Below are 21224 nucleotides of genomic sequence, written 5' to 3' on the forward strand. Positions count from 1 at the left end.
TAAACAGACCCAGGTCTCTCAGCCTTTTCTCGCAGGAGAGGTGCTCCAGTCCCATGATCATCTTCGTAGCCTCTGCTGGACTTTCTCCAGCAGTTCCCTGTCCTTGAACTGGGGGGCCCAGAACTGGACACAGTATTCCAGATGTGGCCTCACCAGGGCAGAGTAGAAGGGCAGGCTGACGTCCCTCAACCTGCTGGCCATGTTCTTTTTAATGCACCCCAGAAGATCATTGGCCTTCTTGGCCACAAGGGCACATTGTTGGCTCACGGTCAACTTGTTGCCCACCAGAACTCCAAGGTCTCTCTCTGCAGAGCTGCTTTACAGCAAGTCAGCCCCAAACCTGTGCTGGTGTATGGAGTTATTCCTCCATACATTTTGAACCTCTGGCAAAAAGAAGTCTCTCACGAGAAAACCGAACAAAGGCTTCCAGAGCCAGTTGCTAGCAGAGCCCACCGAGCAAGGAAAGATGCGGACACTGAAGTGAAAACTTCTGAAGGCAAGTGGAGAGGAAGCGATTTGTTCTCCAGTGATGTTTGGGAGGCTTCTTCCAAGCAGCCTCAGTGAGGAGCCAAACAGGCTTTGCTGATTACACTCACTCCTTCGTTGTGACACTGCTGTGCCTTCCCTGGGGCCAAAAGGCAATGGACACAGGCAACGTTCCCTTGGCAACATGGAAAAAAATCAACTTGATTAACTACCTTACTAAATAACTTGTATTTATATAGTTTTACAGGTGTTGTAACAGACAAAATCCCAGCAACAGATCTATGAGACAAAATAATTGCTTAAGCAATATATCATCTTTTTCAAGCAGTTTCTTAGGTGTCCACAGTTAAACTTAAAAGAGATGGGAGATGAAGTAATGAAAACCATATTGCTGCTTAATAATTTAACAGAATTGATACTTATAGCCCTTTATAAGTCCTATATAAGTCCTTTCCCTTACAGTCATCATAATTTTTCCTGTAAAGGAACAACAGCACAAGTGTACAACTCAACAGTAGTGCCAGATGTCCTTTTTGCAGTAATGCAACTTTCCTGCACCTTTCTTTTTTTTTCCTGAATTACATGAGCCCTTTGTTTATCAAAAAATGTGGTTGTCCCTCCTAAAGGGCCATCTATCTATTAATAAAGGCTATAGCATATGAGTATAGTGAGTATTTCCCCCCCCACCCCGTGATTTGATCTGATGTTTCCACGCATAAGAGTACTGCTTCTCATACATGCAACCCTGAAGATTTAGTGCACAGATTTCCTGACCATGTGATCTGGAGGAAAGCAAAGCTGTTGCACGGTAGCCAAGCAAGGGATTCAGCAAAGAGAATCCAAAGATTTAGTTCTTGCCAAATTGCCAAAGCGTACAAATACTTGAAAATATGACATCTTCAAAAAGCATTGCTAAAATTACAGAATGTGTGAAATACTAAAATTACACTTGGCTATGTAACTTAAACTTATCTTTCCTTGGACATATGCATCTTGTCTTTAACCACATGATCAGAGTATCTATTTTTGTCTGCTCAACTACTACTCCACTCAGTGTTGAAAAAGGACTACTCTGAACCAGCGAAGGGAACTTGTCCTTAGGACCCCTATGTTTGTGATGGTAAACTTGCAAAGTGAGTCACGAGCGAGACCTGGAATGGCAGAAAAGGCAAGAGCAACACAGTAATTATTAATTGCTCCTCTGAAAAGTCAGATTCTACCTCTTAGGCATAATAATTGTATTGCGCTATTAGCTCAACTTAAACTCTTTATTTTCCAAGAAAAAATGCTGATCAACAAGAGTGTTCTAATAAAAAGTATACAAGTCAAGAGTTCCTTTCCAGATTCTGTGGTGATTCAAGTAAAATGCTTTAAATTCATTTATCACAAAGTTTTAAGCTAACGTATTGTTTCTTCCAAAGGACAGGGGAAGCGTTGTCTTCATTTTCTGCATATCCAAATTTGGGTTTCACATTGGAACATCTGCAATCTGCAAATCAAGTCAATCAAAGCTTTGAGACACAAGTGCCGTAAGTGTCTACACAAAGCTAAGCAGTCGAAAAAATAATAAAAAAAAAATTTAAAAAAAATCTCAGTCTTAAGCATTTCAAATTGCACACAGTTAATAAGCACTCAGGAAAAAACTCTCTCCCTATGTCTCCTCACTGCAGTTTTGTTTTCTGAGCAAGACCTAATTGATGCTGAAGAAGAGGTTTGGGACCTCCACTGCCCATTGCCTTGAAATAATCATCTTCAAACTTCCTCGTAGTGTACCTCCCTGCACTTGGAAAGAACTCAGTGTAAACATCTGTAAAACATCTTCCAAATTTCCCTTTACTACAATGCCTTTCTAAAAATGTGTGAACAGCTGGACGCTGGCACATCAGCCAACGCTATTAAGCTATTTCCTGATATTTGTATCCCTGTCCTGCCTCTGGACTGTAAGTTTTATATAACAGAGATTGTTCCCTTCCCCTTCTGCGTGACCCTGGTGTAATGGGATTTTAGAACTAGAATAATGCTCCCAGCTAATACAGTGATCATTGTCATCTGGAAAAATCATCTCCCTCTTCCTTTCCTAACAACTATCAAGCCACAGGTCTTTGTGCATCAAACAATATTTATTATAGCACGTCAGGAAGGTCAAAGGGGTTTTGATGCTATCCTGAAAGCAAGGGTAGGATATGCTTTCACTTAACTCAAAAGTAAGAATACTGCTCTTCCTCCCCCTCCTGCTTCTCTCAGCATTTGAAGAAAAGAGTTTCTTACTCTGCTGTGACTTACGAAGAAATGCACCGACTGTCTCCTTATCCGACGTAAGCACCTTAGTGCCTACTGTTGTTTGGGACTCCTGTGTGAGACACTCGTGCCTTAACCTTCTCTGGGAAATTCAGAGTAAGTCTCCTGCTCAGGACTGGACACAACACAAGGCAGAAAATGGGATGCTCCCCACTATATGAAACCTAGAGTTTAGAAAACTGATCCAGGAAATTAGAAAGCCATTTTTATATCCTCTCCATCCTAAGGGTATTTGCACAACAAACACCTCTTAAAAACCCCTTAGTCAATCAACCAGGCTACACTGTCAGAGCTGCAAAACTTATGCAGATGTCTCATCATTATGCAGTCCAGGTGATAACATTCTTAGGTGAAAGAACAAACAAAAAAAACCTGAAAGATGCCTTTGTAAGCCTGATAGTGAAAGCACTCCCTTAAAAAGAGGAAACATAAGTTCTCCTCTTTGCTTCCAATCAACTAACACCAATTTCATAAAGCAGTTCTTGAAGCAGGGACTGGAAATGAATTCAGTTTGGGTCTCCTTAATCCCAAAAGATCACTCACATCATTTGGCGAAGGGTAATGCCCCCTCTTGCTTAATCTGTCTGAAAAATATGAGTAAGCTTTGCTTTCTAGAAACAAATATTTTCTTTCTTACGCTGTATTTAAGCCAAAGTAAATCCACCCCCAGACTTTCTGCTCATCATTCCTCTTAGGTGTATTTTGCATTTTAACTCCTGGGTTCTATTTGCTCCTATGATAAAAAAGAATAAGTAGAATAATCTATTTTTATGGAAAGCAGTCAGGTTATTAATAGAGGACAATATGGGACCTTTCCTGATGGAGAACTGCTTCATGGTCTGTCTCCTCTGGTCTCGCGCTGACTTCCCTCTCCTCCCCTGTCTCCTACAGTTCACACATGGGTATGGTCTTTGGGGAGGTGACAAATACAAGAAATCCAATTTATCTGAATCTTTAGACATCACTGCAGAGCAATTGTCAAACCACACAAAAGAACAAGACCAGGTTGGATGGGGCTTTGAGCAACCTGGTCTAGTGGGAGGTGTCCCTGCCCATGCCAGGGGGGTTGGAACTAGGTGATCTTTAAGGTCCCTTCCAACCTGAAATATTCCATGATTAAGAATTTAAGGGTTCTGGCCTTGATTTCTTACATTTTTTTGGCACCTATGCTGCCTTTGGTACATCATTTGATCACATTTTTTCCCATTTATCTCAAAATTATGTGGGAAAATCCCATTTATCAAATTCTTTAATTACTGGAAAAGTTCAGAAAGTCAGCACTTCCTAGAAGCACCACACTTCAGAGTTTCATTTACAGTAACTGGAGGAAGAAATTATGCTCACACATTTTCTTGATTTTTAAGAGTTACAGATTTTTAAGAAGTTCTATTGCTTTTGCCCCTGAAAATCAGAGGATAAAGTGAGTAATTTTTTTTTTAAGCCAAATTATGTTTTTATATTGTGAGATAGCTTTGAATGAGAAGAAGAATCTCTAGGCTTTGACTTTGATGAAAGCCATAATGCAGTAACAAGCTGCATTCCTGTGTCTGAAGAGCATTTGGAACTCAAACTCCAAGACTGGTACCCAGTGAAAAGCTAAGCCTGTGCTCCCCATGAAATCTGTGTACGCTATTAGCTCATCTCAAACAACCAACCTCACATGCTTTTACAGATTCAACATTGTCCTGGCTGATGGGCTTTTGCTGGATGTTACCCAAAAGAATTATAAACTTCCCTCATCATCCTACTGTAAAGCTGATTCTGACAACTTTAATACAAATATCTCTGATCAACTCTCAACTACATTTTTTTTTCCCTTTTGTACTAGTGCACTGATATTTGAATATTAAGTACTACCTTTTCCTTTAATCTGAATTGTGATAAAAGCATGCATGTAAATCTATGACTTCAAGTACTCTCAAATGATATTGGTGCTAGACAGTGAAAGAATAAATTAGAACTCAAAAAATTTGTCTTTAAAAAGAAAAAAAAATTAAAAAATTATTTATCTATTAGAGGTTTGCATAGAAAGCATAAAAGCTATATTGCTCACAGTTAATATTTTAAGAAAAAGCAATTGTACTTATTTGTGCTACTTTCAAACTATTACATGTTAAATCAACCTCTACCAGTGCTTTTGAAACATTTTTTTTTTGCATTACCAAAGTACATCACATACTAGAAAAGAGAAGAATCCAACTGCAGTTCATTTTTACCTTCTAGACGGAATATTGCGTGATCCACATCACAACATTCCTGCCAAATCTGGGCTCTAACAACCTCTCTACTTGTTTTTGAGCTGTTCCTCAAGGAAAAAAGGTCTGTGCAATCGCACTCTGTCCAAACGTTCCCCTTAATTTTTGAAGCTATTGCCGCCTGCAAACAAAGTTTGACAGAGACAGGAGATTCAAAGATAATTAAGCCCCACAGGAGTTTCAGAAATGGACATAGCTGAGTAAAGGGGTCTGTCAGGGTTTTTTGGCACAACATGCAATGGTCCATTGGCCAACACAAGTATTGGTGAGGATGAACCACGGCACACGATGCCTCTTGCCGAGACAGCGACAAGAGATTCACGGAGGAAATGTCACACAGAAGGAAACACAAGGAAAAAGGAGAAGTGGGAGTAAAGAAAAGACCACATACAGGGATACAGACACAAATCCATAGGCCCAGAGCAATACAGCAACTGTGGTTTTATTATTGCTTTCTGAAGAATTCTGCAGAGAGTCTTGTAAGGAACACCAATAAAAACAAAAGAACAAGCAAAATGGCAGGTTGTATTCCAGCTTTCCAGAAGCACTAGACTGATGGTTGCTTTGTTTCCTTCAGGGCTTCAGAAAGCCTGGCTACATGGTTATCTGCTGAGGGCTGCTTCTTTAAGTAATTACAACAAAATACCTTTGACGCACTTAGCTTTAACCTTGAAGTACTCCAGAGCGAAAAGATGACCGACCTATCAGAAATAAGTATATAATTATTACCTCAGACCCTGTACATGCAGTCTGTAAATACACTACTCAGGGTTCATCTCATTGCTATTTTTAGAATTTAGTTACATAGCATCTTACACTGCAAGATGAAGTCAGGCAGTGGCCCATATATAAATACAGTGACACATTTCTTTTAAGCCTTTCATCCTTGAATACCTGAAAACATTACAGAATTTCTTTATAAGAGGAATAAATCTATCAATGTCATGTGAACACTGAGAGGATAAAAAAATCGTAGCAGCACAGAGCTGCACAGCAATTCTGCTTTTCAGTGAAGTACATGTAGAATGGTATTTTTCATTCTAAGCACCAGAAGAATTTTGTTTTCAGAAGCAATTAGCAGTTTTAAAATTTGGTCAGAAAACAAGAGCCGTTACCTCTATTTTTTCAAAATGTTCCCTAGGATATTGAGCGACCACTCAGAACAAAACTGCAGTTTATTTCTTATCCTAAAAGATGGAACATGAGGTTGTAATACTTCCTAATATGTCAATAACAGTTTTCTGAAAATAGTTTTTTCAAAATATTACACAAAATACATTATTAAGTTCTATCGTTCTCATATGGCATAAAATTATTGCTTGGGCAGGATTAGCTCGTCAAGGGGTTTTGCTGTCTCCTACAATATTTTAAAATATATGAGCTAATGTTTTCTGTGAATACAATCTCCAAAGAAGCAGTGCCCTGTCATCTTCCCTGCCATCACTCTGTCCTTCCCACTGCCCTGCTTCCTCCCTGGGCTGCTCAACAAACCAGGAGGGAAATGATCATCACCTGTCTGCAGTGGCTTAAACTGACTGGAGAAGAAAAGCGCAGTTTGTGTGGGTATCCACTTGACACTACAAAGTTGAAGAGTACGTGTTACACACATAGGAGGAAGGAAAACCAGAACGATGGAAATACCTTAAAAAAAAAAAAATCTGTCAAAAATCTGTGTTCAGAAATGTAATTAGAGATTAGAATTTTTTAATAGTAAGTAAGAAGAATCTTGTCTGCGTTAGTTTCGCAGTGGATGGTATCAACAGCATAAACTTAAATTTAGTCTAAGTTACAACAGCAGAATAAGGTTGGTGAGACACTGGAACAGGTTGCCCACAAAGGTGGTGGAGACCTCATCGTTGGAGACATTCAAGGTCAGGGTTGAATCTGTTCTAGTTAAAGACGTCCCTGTTTACTGCAGGGGGGTTGGACTAGATGACCTTTAAAGGTCCCTTCCAACCCAACACATTCTATGATTCTAATGAAAACGCTGGGCTTCCTGAAGAGATTCCACATTCAGGTGGGAGCATCCCCACCGCTGCCTTTGGGACTGCGCACCACAAGCGTTAACACACTGCGGCTGTCTCAGTCCTCAGTAACTCTAATTTTTTAAAACCACAGTACAAATCTTCCTCAGTTCTTTAAAATCTGTTGTCTCCGAGGAATAGTGGGACAGATTAGAAGGTATACATAATTTATGGAATGAATTACAAACAATCCAATTCTTTCAATCATCTTGAGATGGAACCACCTGTTTAGAAAGAGAGTATGAGAGACCCATGGAGGAGTCTCCTAAGTCCATGAATAAGATTAAGATTTCATCTCTTAATTCAGAGCTAGGAAGGGAGAGTTGCTAATGAATTCAAAGAAAAAAACTCCAGCAATTAAAGTGAGATATTTCCCATCCTTCTTCCTAATTTTAGATACAAAAATAAGTAACTCAACAAGAATCAAAGAATCATAGAATGGTTCGGGTTGGAAGGGACCTTAAAGATCACTGAGTTCCAACCCCACTGCCATGGGCAGGGACACCTCCCACTGGACCAGGTTGCTCAAAGCCCCATCCAGTATGTCTTGAACACCTCCAGAACATTCCGAGAGATAAAACATGAAGCAGTCCAAGAGCGTACAAGAGCGTACAATGAATTTATCCTCTTTTAGGAAGGTTGATCAAGTGATGACAATTCCCTACAGTGTGACAGCATCAGAACACTGTACATACCCATTTTTAGGGATATCAGGAATACAGAAAAAAAAAATAGTGGTAGATGTTGGTTATTTTTATACTGTGTCTAGTATATACTTACTGATCTGGCATTGCAATAAATTATGATTTGAGAATATCTGCAATGGAAAGTAAGTAAAAATCTTTTAAAGAAACTAAAAGGTAGAAGTTTAATTGCAATTGATTTTCTATTTAAAGATGATGCTTATCAAATCATGCTGCAGTCATGAACCACCACAGAACATTCATACAATGTTTTCATTTATTGACAGTTGACTTGTCTTCAACACTGGTTAGCAGCTTGCTACCGATGCCATAAAATACCTGCACTAAGGTAGATATTATATTAGGAATTAATACAACAGAATTGAACTCATTAAATTTACCCTTATGATAATGTCAACATTTGGTTTAGGGAGAATTTTTCTTACAGAGGCAGATATAGACTGCTTGCATGGAGATAATTGTTCCTTAGGCCATTTTCTCCTCTTAAAACATTAGGCAAGAAATCTAATCGAATCATTAGTTGTCGTCTTCAATTGCTCCTCCGTAGGCCTGAAATGACTTTTTGTTACTGTTTGCCCCAGTAACATGGGAAATGGGAACATGCAAGTGATGTATTCCAGGTCACAGAATCACAGAACAATATAGGGTTGGAAGGGACCTCTGGAGATCATCTAGTCCAATCCCCTGCCAAAGCAGGTCCACCCAGAGCAGGTTGCACAGGAACATGTCCAGGTGGGTTTTGAATGTCTCCAGAGATGGAGACTCCACCACCTCTCTGGGAAGCCTCTTCCAGGGCTCTGCCACCCTCAAAGGAAAGAAGTTCCTCCTCATGTTTAGATGGAACTTCCTATGTACAAGTTTGTGCCCATTACCTCTTGTCCTGTCACTGGGCACCACTGAAAAAAGACTGGCCCCATCCTTCTGATACTCACCCTTTAAGTATTTATAGGCGTTGATAAGATCCCCCCGTCTTCTCTTCTCCAGACTAAAAAGACCTAAGTCTCTCAGCCTCTCCTCATAAGAAAGATGCTCTAGGCCCCTAATAATCTTTGTAGTCCTCTGCTGCACCCTCTCCAGCAGTTCCCTGTCCTTCTTGAACTGGGGAGCCCAGAACTGGACACAGTACTCCAGATAAGGCCTCACCAGAGCAGAGCAGAGAGGCAGGATAACCTCCCTCGACGTGCTGGATGCTGGACACACTCTTCTTGATGCACCCCAGGATGCCACTGGCCTTCTTGGTCACAAGGGCACATTGCTGGCTCATGGTCATCCTGGTCTTGAAACCTTCTTTTGGTAATGCAATGTACATACCTACTGACCAATATAAGTCATTTCAAGCACTAGACGCTTTGAAATGTAACTGTTATTTCAGGAAGACTGGCAAAGCCTCTCAGCGGAACTACGTTTGTGCCTCTCAAAGGAATTAGCATGTATGATCATTAACTATAACTTCTACTGTCCGTAAGAACCTACTCTTGCTCCTGCCTTGAACTTTTTTAAACCATTTCCATAAACAACACAGAATTTCCACGTTGAACATTCCATGAGAAGATGACAAATGCAGCCTACCTGTGAGATCAGTTCCTTCTGGAAAGATAAGGAGTTGTAGTGGTTCATGAATGTCACAGAAATAATCCAGCATTTTTTCAAAGTGGCTCTTGTCATCTTCCCACCTTCTTTGAATGAAAACAAAGGCAGCAACCTGCATCGCCCAGCCTAGAGGTTTTTTTTTTTAAAAAAAAAAAAACACAAACACCTTTAGTAACATTTCACTCTGATGCTTCCACAGTGTCTCTTATTCCAAAATATTTTGTGAATTGTGTTAGACACAGCATTTTATTTACTGCCTGCCTGTCTTCACCTCTGATTAAGAGCATTTAGTTACCTCGTAAAAGGAGTTTTGGATAGGAAGCAAAAGAATGCGTAATCTAAGTGAATAAATCTAAATAAATTTGGAATGGCTACAGTTTTTCAAAACCAGAGTTAGAAGAGCTTTCCCGAATAGGGTCAATGCTGTCATGAGGTGAAGTATTTAAAACCATGGCCCTCACTGTAATAGCTTTAATCACTGCAACACTGATTTGCTCAAGGGAAGGCACTGCCCTTACAGACAAACATCTCAGCAATGCACTGCAGGATCTAAGAAAGCTGCATTATATAGACATAGCTGCCCTTAGTAGGGCATATTAACAACGTGCATTGTGTAGAAAATACTGCTTTGAGGGCTTTATTACATACACCTTCTTTTAATGTTCATTACTAGTAGAAGAAAATACAAAGTTGTTCTTTACATTTGCTTATAGAAAAAAAAATATGTATATCTCTTTGTTTGTATTCATCCACAAGACAACTGTGAAGATTTACAGCCTGACATCAAACTGACAATTTAATTCAGTTAAATAATGAAGCCACTGCTGAGCCTGCAGCTCAGGGGTCACACACCTTTAATCTTCAATAAACATTATTGGGTTTTTTGGCATAATTAGTATACAATATATCCCATAACATTAGAAGTTCTGTCCACTAGTTCAGACAAAAAAATCAGGGCTCCAGCTCTGCCATGTGCCCGTGATGCTCCTTTCTTATATGGGGCTCAGAGGAGCATGATGTGGCCTTACCGCTGTACCTGGCCAGCTCGTATCTCATCAGAAAAACTGCAGAGATCAATACTCCACATCAAAGAGAAAACATCCCAGCTTCCCCTTCTCCTCTTTGCTCACCACCAGTTCTCAAAAGTCTGTTTTTCCTTTGCTGGTGACTTAGAACATGTTATTCTTGCACTTTATTCCAGCTCTTCTTTACAGGGATTCCCTTCTATTCTCTTTGTGGCAATATCTTACAAGAAGGATACGCTAGAAAATCACTTATTAAAGTCACCAATTTCTGTAAGTCAGTCAGCCTGGATAACCAAGGTATTGGTATTATCTAAGCTGCATAATATCCACTGTTTGGATAGGAATGTTAATTGTATTGTTAAAGATTTGTAACCTGTATCACAGGGTAGATACTTTTTGATTTTCAACCAACTAAGCAGATGGAGTGTGCATAACTAACATGCCTTCTGCAATGTGCACTTAATGAGTCTCAGATACCCAGATAACGAATGATATCCAGATCACTGAATACTGGAAGTGGTTATATGAATCAAGAAAAGAAATGCTCAGAATGCAGTCTCAGCAAATCTTTTCAACTTCGCATCCTGGACTTGTTAAAAACCCTCCGTAAACAAAACTAAACTTTGACCACAACGCTTTTTGTGCATCTATGCACATATCGCGTTCCCACATCTGCAGTGTCAAGAAGTATCAGTACCGCTTTGTTAACAGAGGCTATTTGTATTTAAACAAATTATTTACAGGAAAAAATAAAGGTCAGTTTTAAAATAACTGAAAAAATAACTTACGTAATTTAACTATGCTCTCTTGTGGCATTTAATCATCTCCTGCTGCTACAATACATTTCACCATAATGGTACAAAACCAATATTTTAAATTGAACTAATCAGGGCCTCATTTTCACATTTGTCATTGTGTTATATAAAGAGGACATCTTTTCGTACCAAATGTTGCCAAATACCAAGTGGTGCCAAAGCATTTGTTTGCTCTAGAAGATCCACAGAAATTGTATGAAGCTGCCTCAGGGAAAGTTCAGCCTGGACACCAGGAAAAGGTTCTTCACTGACAGGGTGCTCGGTCCCTGAAACAGGCTCCCCAGGGAAGTGGTCACACCACCAAGCCTGTCACAGTTCAAGGAACATCTGGACAATGCTCTTGATCATATGGCCTAGTTTTAGGTAGTCCTGTGAGGAGCAGGGAGTTGGATTTGATGATCCTTATGGGTCCCTTCCAACTTGAGAAATACTATGATTCTCTGATACCTCACCTGAAATCCAATCCATAAAAATGGACACAGCGAAGGTAAAAAGCCCTCTAAGCAGAAACAGAGATGCCTTGTACCATATACAACTCTGAGAATGTAGATGCTCCACGGGACAGAGTGGGAAAAAACACAGGTATTAGGAAAGTTGTGCTGTGGTTTTGGTGTTTTCCAGTCATTCTTACCTCTCAGCCCAGACCTTCTGTATATTTTATGTACCCTAGATGCTATGCCTAAATTAGTTTATGCAAAACCTTTACTGTGCTAAACCATTTTATTGTGTGGTATCACACGTCAGGCCTAAATTATTCAGCCCTTGTGTTCTCACTGCAGCAGAGTCTGTAGGCGGAAAGAAGGGAAACAAGAAGCAAAATAACTGCTCACTTGGGAAGCCTGCTGATACTTTCCCAGATCAGCAGCTCCTTGGGAAGAGTAATTTTGGTCCATAACACGGAGGAAGCACAGAAAAAAACCTCCCTGCCAGATCCCACCCTCTGCCCTACCTTTCCTCGTGCAGCACAAGGCTTTAAATTATATGGAAACTTGCATATAAACTTTTTCTAGCAATCATTCTTTAACAGCACTGTGAACGTCAAATTCCAATCACCTTCAGCTACTAAGAAAGCTGCTGTTTGGGTGACTCACATTCTAATTGACTAAACTGCAAAGGATATACTGCAGTAGTTCCTCATTCCTGTCCGAAGCGGTGGTGTTACATACAGGCTATGAAAAATTAAACAGAGGCAGTAACGTAATGACAGTGGGGTGTCAGGGAGGAGGAAGAAAGAAAGAGAGAGAAGGGAGCTGGGAGGCATCCAGTTTTTAAACTGAACAACAGGTTTGATCTTCCAACCTTTCCAATAGATAATACCCAGTGTTCTGGAAGAATATTTCCATCTTTAAGTGTATACCTAATTAGATAAAACAGTCCTGACTGTTCAAATAAGAACAGATTATCCAACAGTCAGATGAATAATGGTAAAGGACCCAGGTTTTCCTCCACACTTACCCCAGCACAGCACAGTGCACCAAACCATTTTACCCTCTAGGAAAACGGAAGAATCTTCTACATTGGCTCAGCTTTAAGACCTCCAGTGAAAGGCCACAAAAACATGAATTATTGCCCTGAATGAAAACCCTGGTCCGTGCAGTGATGGGGAGGAACGGCTGCTGTTTATGTGTCTCACTGTCCCACCAGACTCCAGCAGGAGAGGAAACCCAGTGCAGGCTGGCAGACACATGCCTTTCGGCAACGGAAAAGCAGCTCTTGCTCTGATTTCCATCCCACAGTGTGTCCGCACTGGCCTCTGGAAAAACAACACGTAACAAGTCCAAGGCACAAAGTGGGATCCGAATGGGAATGCACAGAGGAATTCAGTAACAAGGGAAACAAGAGGAAATCAGTAAAGCAACCGGCAAAATATAAGGGTTTGCTCATCAGCAAGATTTGTCAATAAGCAGCAGAAGGAAGTACCTTCTCATGCGCAGCCTGCAGTGAGACACACTGTTAAGTTAATAATTAAGTTTAGGTCAAGGTATTGTCCAAATACTTATATTTTGCTCTTATGTACAACCTTTTTGGTCATATAAAAGCTCCCAGGCAGCAGGAATTTTCCCAGCAAAGGCAGCATTTACTCAACTGAGGAAAAATAGTTGTCTTTCGATTTGCAGATTCTTGAGAAATCATCAGTTATAAAAACATGGCGGAGAAACAGCGAAGCTAAAGAAATCCTAACAGTGCAATTCCACTCCTTTGCTAAAACAGTCTTCTTGTAATAGATGACATTTCTGAGAATTAACATTGCCTGGAAAAGTATACAAAAACCACCATGCTGCCCAGTTCTTGTTCAAAACTGCAAAACAGCAGTGCAAAAGCCTACCAGGTGGAGTAGCTACACACACCGACCTTTGAATCAACTTTTTGGAGCTGAAAAAAGAAAAAAAGGCAGCTTCAAATCTCAAGTAACACATACACATTAATGGTATGTATTCCCCACGTCAATAAGGCTTTATCAGGACATAATTCTACACAGAAAAAAATTACATAAAAAGGAGAGCCTGCTATTGAACTACAGAAATGTGCTGTACATAAGAATTTCCTTACTGCTTTGGGGATAAAGCAAATTATAGCTTACGCAGGTTTAGAATTTGCAGCACTGTATTAAAAATGCTAGTTGCCAGTATAAAGCTTTTTAAAATCTATTTTCTGCACTTCTATTTTCCTCACACCAAAATCCTTAAAATAAAATAACCCTTGAAGCTGAAATTTCTTAAGTGTGTTTTCATTGCAAAGGTAATTTGGGAGTAAGGAGATAATAGAGATGGAGGTGGGAAGGAACAAAAGAGAGAAAGAGGTGAGCTGTGCAAAAAAAGGGCTTTGTTTGGTTTTCTATCAGAATTTATGTACATTTCCACAAGGATCTCAGAAATTAGATATCCCCCAAAGTATCATGTCTCTGTAGGAGGAATATCATGGCTGATAATGAAAGCAAACATGCATCAAGAAAACAGTATTTGTGTATTTCCTATAGCAATGCAACAGAACAGGTAATAAACCCCGCACAAACAAATCAGTGTTTCAAAACTATAGAAACAAGTAGGAAGATAGAAGGCCTAACTATGGGATTTCCTTATTATATTCATTCACCTTCCCTCTTTTCTTCCACTGCATTAATTTAGTGGGTTTTTTCTATCAAAAATTGTCTTGGTCAAAAATAAAAGCATTATTTAGTGTGCTTGGATTCAGCAGGGATCTGGTCCTGATCAGGGCTTTGGAGGCAACAGTGAACCAGACGTTGAGGCTTAATGAGGTAAATTACTCGGAAGCGCGTGATCCTACTGTATACAAATAATTGGGTCCATTAACGGTTTGTTATTCCAAGTGTTTTGCTGCAGAAAATATCCACAAGGCAATAACCACGCAATTCTGAACGTTCCTTATTTTAAAGATGGGTGGGTATTAAAAAGATGTTAGCACACAGAAAATCACACAGGAAGCCAGGGCTTAAAGGCACTATGTATACAAAGTTAAGTTTTCATCGGTATAGACTACTAAACAGATTTCTGCAAATCCAATTAGAAACAGCCATTTTACGTTTTTTTTCTCGACAGTTTTATGTCTAATAACCCACAGCAAACTAAAAATTAAAAGATTTTTTTTTTAATTTAATGTAATGGTTTAAGAGCAGAAACTAGGAAAATAAAGAAAGAAACGCTTCTTGAAATACTCTTGTAATGCACAGTCTCTGCTCCTGGCAAGTGTTTTTTTAACCATGCTCGTTTCCAATAATGTAGTTAATAGGAGCATAATGAATTGAACAACTACCATCTGATTTGGTGAATTGAGCAAATTACAAAACTAGCTAAGAGATAAAATTCACAAATATAGATTCACAGTAGCACTTCTAATCTTATAGTGAAACATTTGATTCAGTCTATTTATTCATTTGATTCAATTTATTTTGTAAGGCATCTATTTAAACACCAGTATGCTTTTGATATTGCCTTGTCCTATCAGACTCTGAACATTACTTTAATCTAAATCTGTTTTTAAATTATTTTTATGGCCCTGTTCATTTTATCTTCAGACTATATCTTTCATACACGTATATGCTTACTTTTTACTTGGACAGAATATCATCTCTTCCAATGTATGTGAAGCCTAAACCTTTTTCTATTACTAAAACAACTTAAGCGAACAAACAGCAATGTTAGAAACACAGAGTTTTAAGGTAACTGAAAACATATTCTGGTTTTGCTCTGATCAATTTTACCTTTGATTTCCCCATAGTTCTCATGCATTTGTTTCAGTACTAAAATATTCTAAATTTTATATTTAAATCCTATTCAAATAATAACACTTTCTGTACTTCCTTTGCCCTGCTTCATTCTCTTGTCGTCAAATACAATATGTGCCAGTAGAAACCTGCTTTAGCTTATTGTTTATTTATAATACAATTAGAAGCTTATTCAAGCGATGTTTACAGTACAAGATTTACTTGTCAGGACAATAAGAATGTTATCAAAAAGCTAGCCAGATACAGTGGCTTGTGTCTTAGCTGTGAAAATTTAACTGTGAAAACTTCTAGAAAGGATATTCCATTGAAGAACTGGTATCTGTCAGCCAAAATACACATACTAACAAAAGTGTGAAAGTACATAGTGAAAAATCATTACAGTAGTAGCAGGATATATATGTATATAAAGCACCTAGACAGAGGTATACCATGCTCTTGGGAAGTATTCTTTCAATAGTCAATCCCTTAATAATGGATCAGAAAGATGCCATTTGGACACTTCATTCTCAACTATTCATTCTATTTCCTAAATTACAGCATTTTTATAGAATATGGGCAATCAGATGACTAACTCTACCATTGTATTAATGCTACTTACACAAAATCTTTCCACTAAAATGCTATAAATGCCATTAAGGAACATTAAACCTATTCAGTTACAATATCCATTTTAAAGTAAGACTTCAAATTTGATTTGATGTACTGTGTAAAATCAGAATAACATAACATCGCTCAGTACTAAAACAAACTAAAGCAAAGGCTTGAACCTCTAGGATGGCTGGGAAGTTGCTTTTTCTAATGCATTTTAAAAATACATCACTACAGTGAAACATAGCATGAAAACCTAAGTATTTAAAAAGATGACTCTTGCCCAATACATATCTGGAGAAAAGGCCCATGTCATTCCAGAATCTCCAAAGGCAGAAAGGAAACAACCTCTGGCTGTTCTATCATGGGGAAGAACAAACAGGCCCTACCAATTCGAGTCTCTCCCACGGATGTGTCACCTCTACTGCAAGTCAGAAACAGTGAGAGATTTTCCGATTCCATCCCTCTCCCATAGGCCAGCATCCTCTTCAGATGCTCCATCTCCTTACGGGAGGACCACAGAAGTAACTCAGCTAAGTCACTGATGAGCTGATCTGTACAAGATGCTGCATAACCCACTGATAATGGCAATGGAAGGTAAACCAGGAAAACACGCTGTCTTAATCCCGCTGTTATTTGGTCTGTGAGCTTGGACAAAATAAGCACTTCTCTTCATCACTTGTTGTTTATAAAATGGGGAGAAGAGAAAGGTCAGCACCTGATCTCACTCTTTCGATGTGCATTTTGGAGAGGCAAAGGGGGCAGACAGAAACAGGAGCCCTTATTGTATAGAAAGAATAAGAAAAATTTTAATAGAAGTCAGGCTAATTTTTTTTTTTTCCTGACAATGTTGAGAGAATTTCTGTGGTATTCATCTGAAAAATATTCCTATTATGTCTTTCCTGGATCATCAAAGATAAGAGCCAAGCTGAGAAACTGGCACCTAAACCTTTTCTTTCCCACAAAAAAACACATGTAGAGTTACTGGCAAATTAAGCTGCATTTTTGCTTCGAAGTATAATCCTTCCCTCAGACTTAAAACTTCTTCAAGAGAATCCTGCTTATCTGTCTTGACTGTGAACAACTGGTAGAATAACAACTGTACTTTCCATTAGAGAGCCTACTTTTCAACTGCTACTTTAAAAATCACGTAGGGTAACAACTGTAAGGTAATTAAGTCTGGCAGCTCATAATTGAATTGCTACAACACAAAATGTCACAGCTCCTCAAAACTCTCGTTTCAGTCTATTTTAACATAACAAAGATACTTGAGGCATAAGCTATTGCAGAAAGTTCAGTCAGTTACACTTCTAATATTTTAAACTAATAAGCTCTATTGATAAGAATTTGGATGCAAATCCAGCTATAACCCGAAGACAGACACCTTCTGCTGAAGTATTTATATCTCTGCCCTCGGAAGGGGCAGCACAAACACTTTCATGCTGATATAAAGGCATCCAGATTCCCCGCAGCGTCCTGCTTTAACTATACTCCAATTGAGTTAAGTGCTCAAATTTTCTAGGCTTAGCTACACCAATATTTTACTTCATGGTAGCTGATCCATCATCGCTGTCGGTGTGCATGCCCTCAGCCCGTGGCAAAGGCAGGATAATTTGAGTTGTTTTGCCCCGCTTCATTGAAAACTAAGATGACTCAAATTACTTTGAATTGGCTTCAGGCAAAGCTCGCACACACGGACAGCTATAATGGATCAAGTGACGTGCAGGAAAAGATTGGTGGGGCTAAACCCAGCGCTGAAAGAGCACAACTCCTTTATTTTTTTATTTTTCCCTGGCACTTAACACACCAAGAACCAAACCTGACTTTGAGCCTTCGAGAGCTGCAGCACATGAGTGACCGGACGAGTGAAAAACAACTAAAGAGCTCCTACATCTTGCAGTCTCTTCAAGAACAATGCTAGCCACAGAATAACTCGAATCCCAAGATGAAGTTCTGGACAGATTTATCTAGTTATCTCTGCTCCTGACTACTCCAGGTGTCCCTGCTTTGCTCACTCTCCTTTTTCCTTTATCACCTTGTCCTTTCCTAACCTGTTCCTGCCCCAGTCCGCTCCAGCTGTAATTCCCTGCTTTAGCAGTCTCAGTTAGCCCTCTTAAAAAAGGGAAGTCTTCAAGATACGTCCATCAATGGTTCCTGCAGCACCTGCAAACTTTACATGGGAACACTGAATTATGGTATTATTTATCTTTTCCATCTTGCATTAAGCAAAACCAGGGTGTATATTATCTCACATAGCAGCCATGCACCAACACTAACCCCTTTGGTTACCCTCTCACATTTTCCATCAATTTCTCTGAGAGTCCTCTACTTAAAGCCAAATTCTAATTTATTTTTCATGTAGATGTCGAGGCACTTTTAACCACTAAATCCAAATACCACTGCAAGCCCACCAATAATTAAAATCCTATTTAAAACAACAAATACATGCGAATTTTCCATCATTAAAATACAACTCTATTTCCAGTGAAGTCTTCCTGGTCATATCACAACAAGACTTTTACAAATGCAACTATTAAGATAAAAAAATTAAAAGGATACCACTAACATCTAGTGGTTATCTGGTCATCTGACGCTACGATATATGTTTCCTGGTACCTACTCAAACAGAATGTATTCCACAGCGTGTGCTGAACACAACTGCATCATCATCTGCATCACTTCCGATGTTATTCCTTATTAATTAAGAACAGGTGAGAATATAAATGGTACATATCTATCACAAGTACTGTAGAGAAGTCCTGTTTTGTCAGATTACGCAGGAAACTGTCGATGCCATTAGAAATTCTCCTTGAAAACTGACACTGCAGAATGTGTCAGGAGTTTCTGGTGATGTCAGATGAGAAACTGCAGCAACAGCTAAGAGCCGAGCTGTGCTCCCCCGAGACGCCGACTTTGGCAAGTTGTACTGAAACGCTGCAAAAATGTTTCTGAAATTGAGATTACTGAAATGTAATACTTTTTTTTTTTTTGAAAACTTTATTGCGCACCATTTATCAAGCCAAAGCTATGGTTCCAGGAAGAAAGGACCATCTGTTTTTCTTTGGGCTTCTTTTTCTTAAGGCTCACCTTTAATCAATTTAAAGTTTTTTCATACATTGGAATGCAAAGAATTAATAACTTAAGAACTAGCTAAGTGACTCAATGCTTCTGCTTGAAATACTGACTCCTCTGATTTTAATTATAATTAACTAGAAAATTACTGCCGACTTGTAATACATACTCATTAAATCTGATAACTATACTTTTAACCTACAAAGGGGGCAACAAGGACTCTGATTCTATTTGCATCCCAAGCTTTGCCCTTCACCCACCAAATATACCACTTGGATCAGCATAATCTCTCATAGGCCTATTTTTACACCCAACTGGGATAGTTACTTGTAACAGCAAAGGTGCTTAGTATTCACAAGATTTTCAGGAACATGGAAATTAAAGGGTTGCATTACGAACTGTATCTTACACATGATTTTAAATGAAACGCTTGTAAAAAAAAAAAATCCTCTGAAAGACCTGAAAAAATTGCGCTGAAAACAATATAGTGCATTCATTCAAATATTTCTCAAACTCAAAGCAACATTACCATTAGGTAAAGATTTATTAGAAGTTTCAGAAGTTACATTTAGCCAATATATCAATACTTCTATAATAACTTTTGACTATATACAACTAATCATATAGATAAATAAAAGGATGAAAGACATGATGAAAGTAGCTGGTTTAATTTCCACAAATATTGCAACTTAAATGACCAATATCTGAAGCATCAACTGTAGCTGCGGTGCATTGAAACTGTTTCGTTGATTTCTAAGTTATCTTCCTGCCTTTACAAGCTCATAAAATAAACAAAACTTTCACATGAAACCACTGGACACAATTTAAGAAAAACAAAGCCAAAAACTGACAAACACCTATTAAAAGTCTGGCACGTAACACAGCAGGGCCATCAGAGATAAGTAGGGGAAATTCTACTTTTACTAACAAGATTCAGGGTTGTTCCCTTTGGACACCACTTTCTGTTCTATCACTGCCCCACCAAACTTCATACAGATCCATGATGAAATCTTCCTCTGTCAGTCTTAATTTCATCCAAGGGTCTCCCCTTTCAAGTGTCCCTTAATCATATAGCTATACAGAATACTTCATTTTTGCAAGAATCTGCCACCCAAACACAGGGTGACTGAACACCGAGACATGTATTTCTAAGGCGTCATTTCAGAAATGCTATGGTAGAATAGAAGCTGAACATTTATTATTTTAGACTATCAAATTCTGGCATTCTGGCTTGAGTGAAGGACGTAGTTTATCTGGATTTCTCTCCTGTGACTAATAATACATCATTAACAGTCTACTAAAAAATAAGCTAAAATTCACAACATTGCAACCCAAGTAGGCAAAGCCTGTATATTGTGGAGGCTACTTAAGGATATACAATATAAATGGTGGTTTATAACATTAGAGAACCAGCACCCAATCTACTGCCAGAAATTGTCATCCTGTAACACAAACAAGAGGCTTAAATGTCTGCCTGAGCCACCTCTACCGTCACTGCCCACAAAGTAGAGTAAGAGCCCAGAATTTCATTAGCAGCTTAAGCTACCATCATGGTCTGATAACACTGACCTGCCACAGCTCCATCTGCCTGAGCCTACTCATCAAATCTATTAGATGTGCTCAGTTTATGCACAGAACTGAGAACTGGGGGAAAAAAAAAAAAAAAAAATTAAAAAAAAAAAAAATCAACCTCTAAATAATTCCTGACACTTTCAAGAACCAAATCTTGCCAAGCATAACATGGCATCCAAGCTCATGGAGCTGACCTTCCAATTTTATTAAAGGCATTAACAAGCATATGTACAAAAGTTTTGTTACCAAAAAAACCCCATATATATATATATATATATATATATATATGCTACTTTTGAAGAGATAAGCCTATGAGTCTTTCAGACCATACTTCTGATTCCATCTTCCATCATTGCTTTAAAAGTTGCAGTTGGAGCCGATTCCAAGATTTCAAAACATCTCTGCTGTATTAAGGAAGATCAAACTTTTATCTAAATACGTATTTTCTCATTTCCTGTAACATTAAAAGAGATGTCTTTTGTCATGTAAAACTGACCTTAATGTTTGACTGCTAGGGAAAAAAGTATGCTACCCAGTTGCAGCTCTTACTTA

At 38.8% G+C, this 21224-nt stretch overlaps 1 protein-coding gene across 1 annotated transcript in view; it reads right to left on the bottom strand.

Moving 5' to 3' along the window:
* The window catches only part of LCLAT1 (lysocardiolipin acyltransferase 1), a 119733-nt gene that overhangs the window by 51913 nt on the left and 46596 nt on the right, over positions 1-21224 (bottom strand). Inside the window, exon 5 of the mRNA XM_074168625.1 lies at positions 9337-9483. Within this exon, the coding sequence (XP_074024726.1) occupies positions 9337-9483 (147 nt within the window). The remainder of the gene's footprint in view (positions 1-9336; positions 9484-21224) is intronic.

Source organism: Numenius arquata, chromosome 2 (assembly GCF_964106895.1).
Source record: "Numenius arquata chromosome 2, bNumArq3.hap1.1, whole genome shotgun sequence".
NCBI lineage: Eukaryota > Metazoa > Chordata > Aves > Charadriiformes > Scolopacidae > Numenius > Numenius arquata.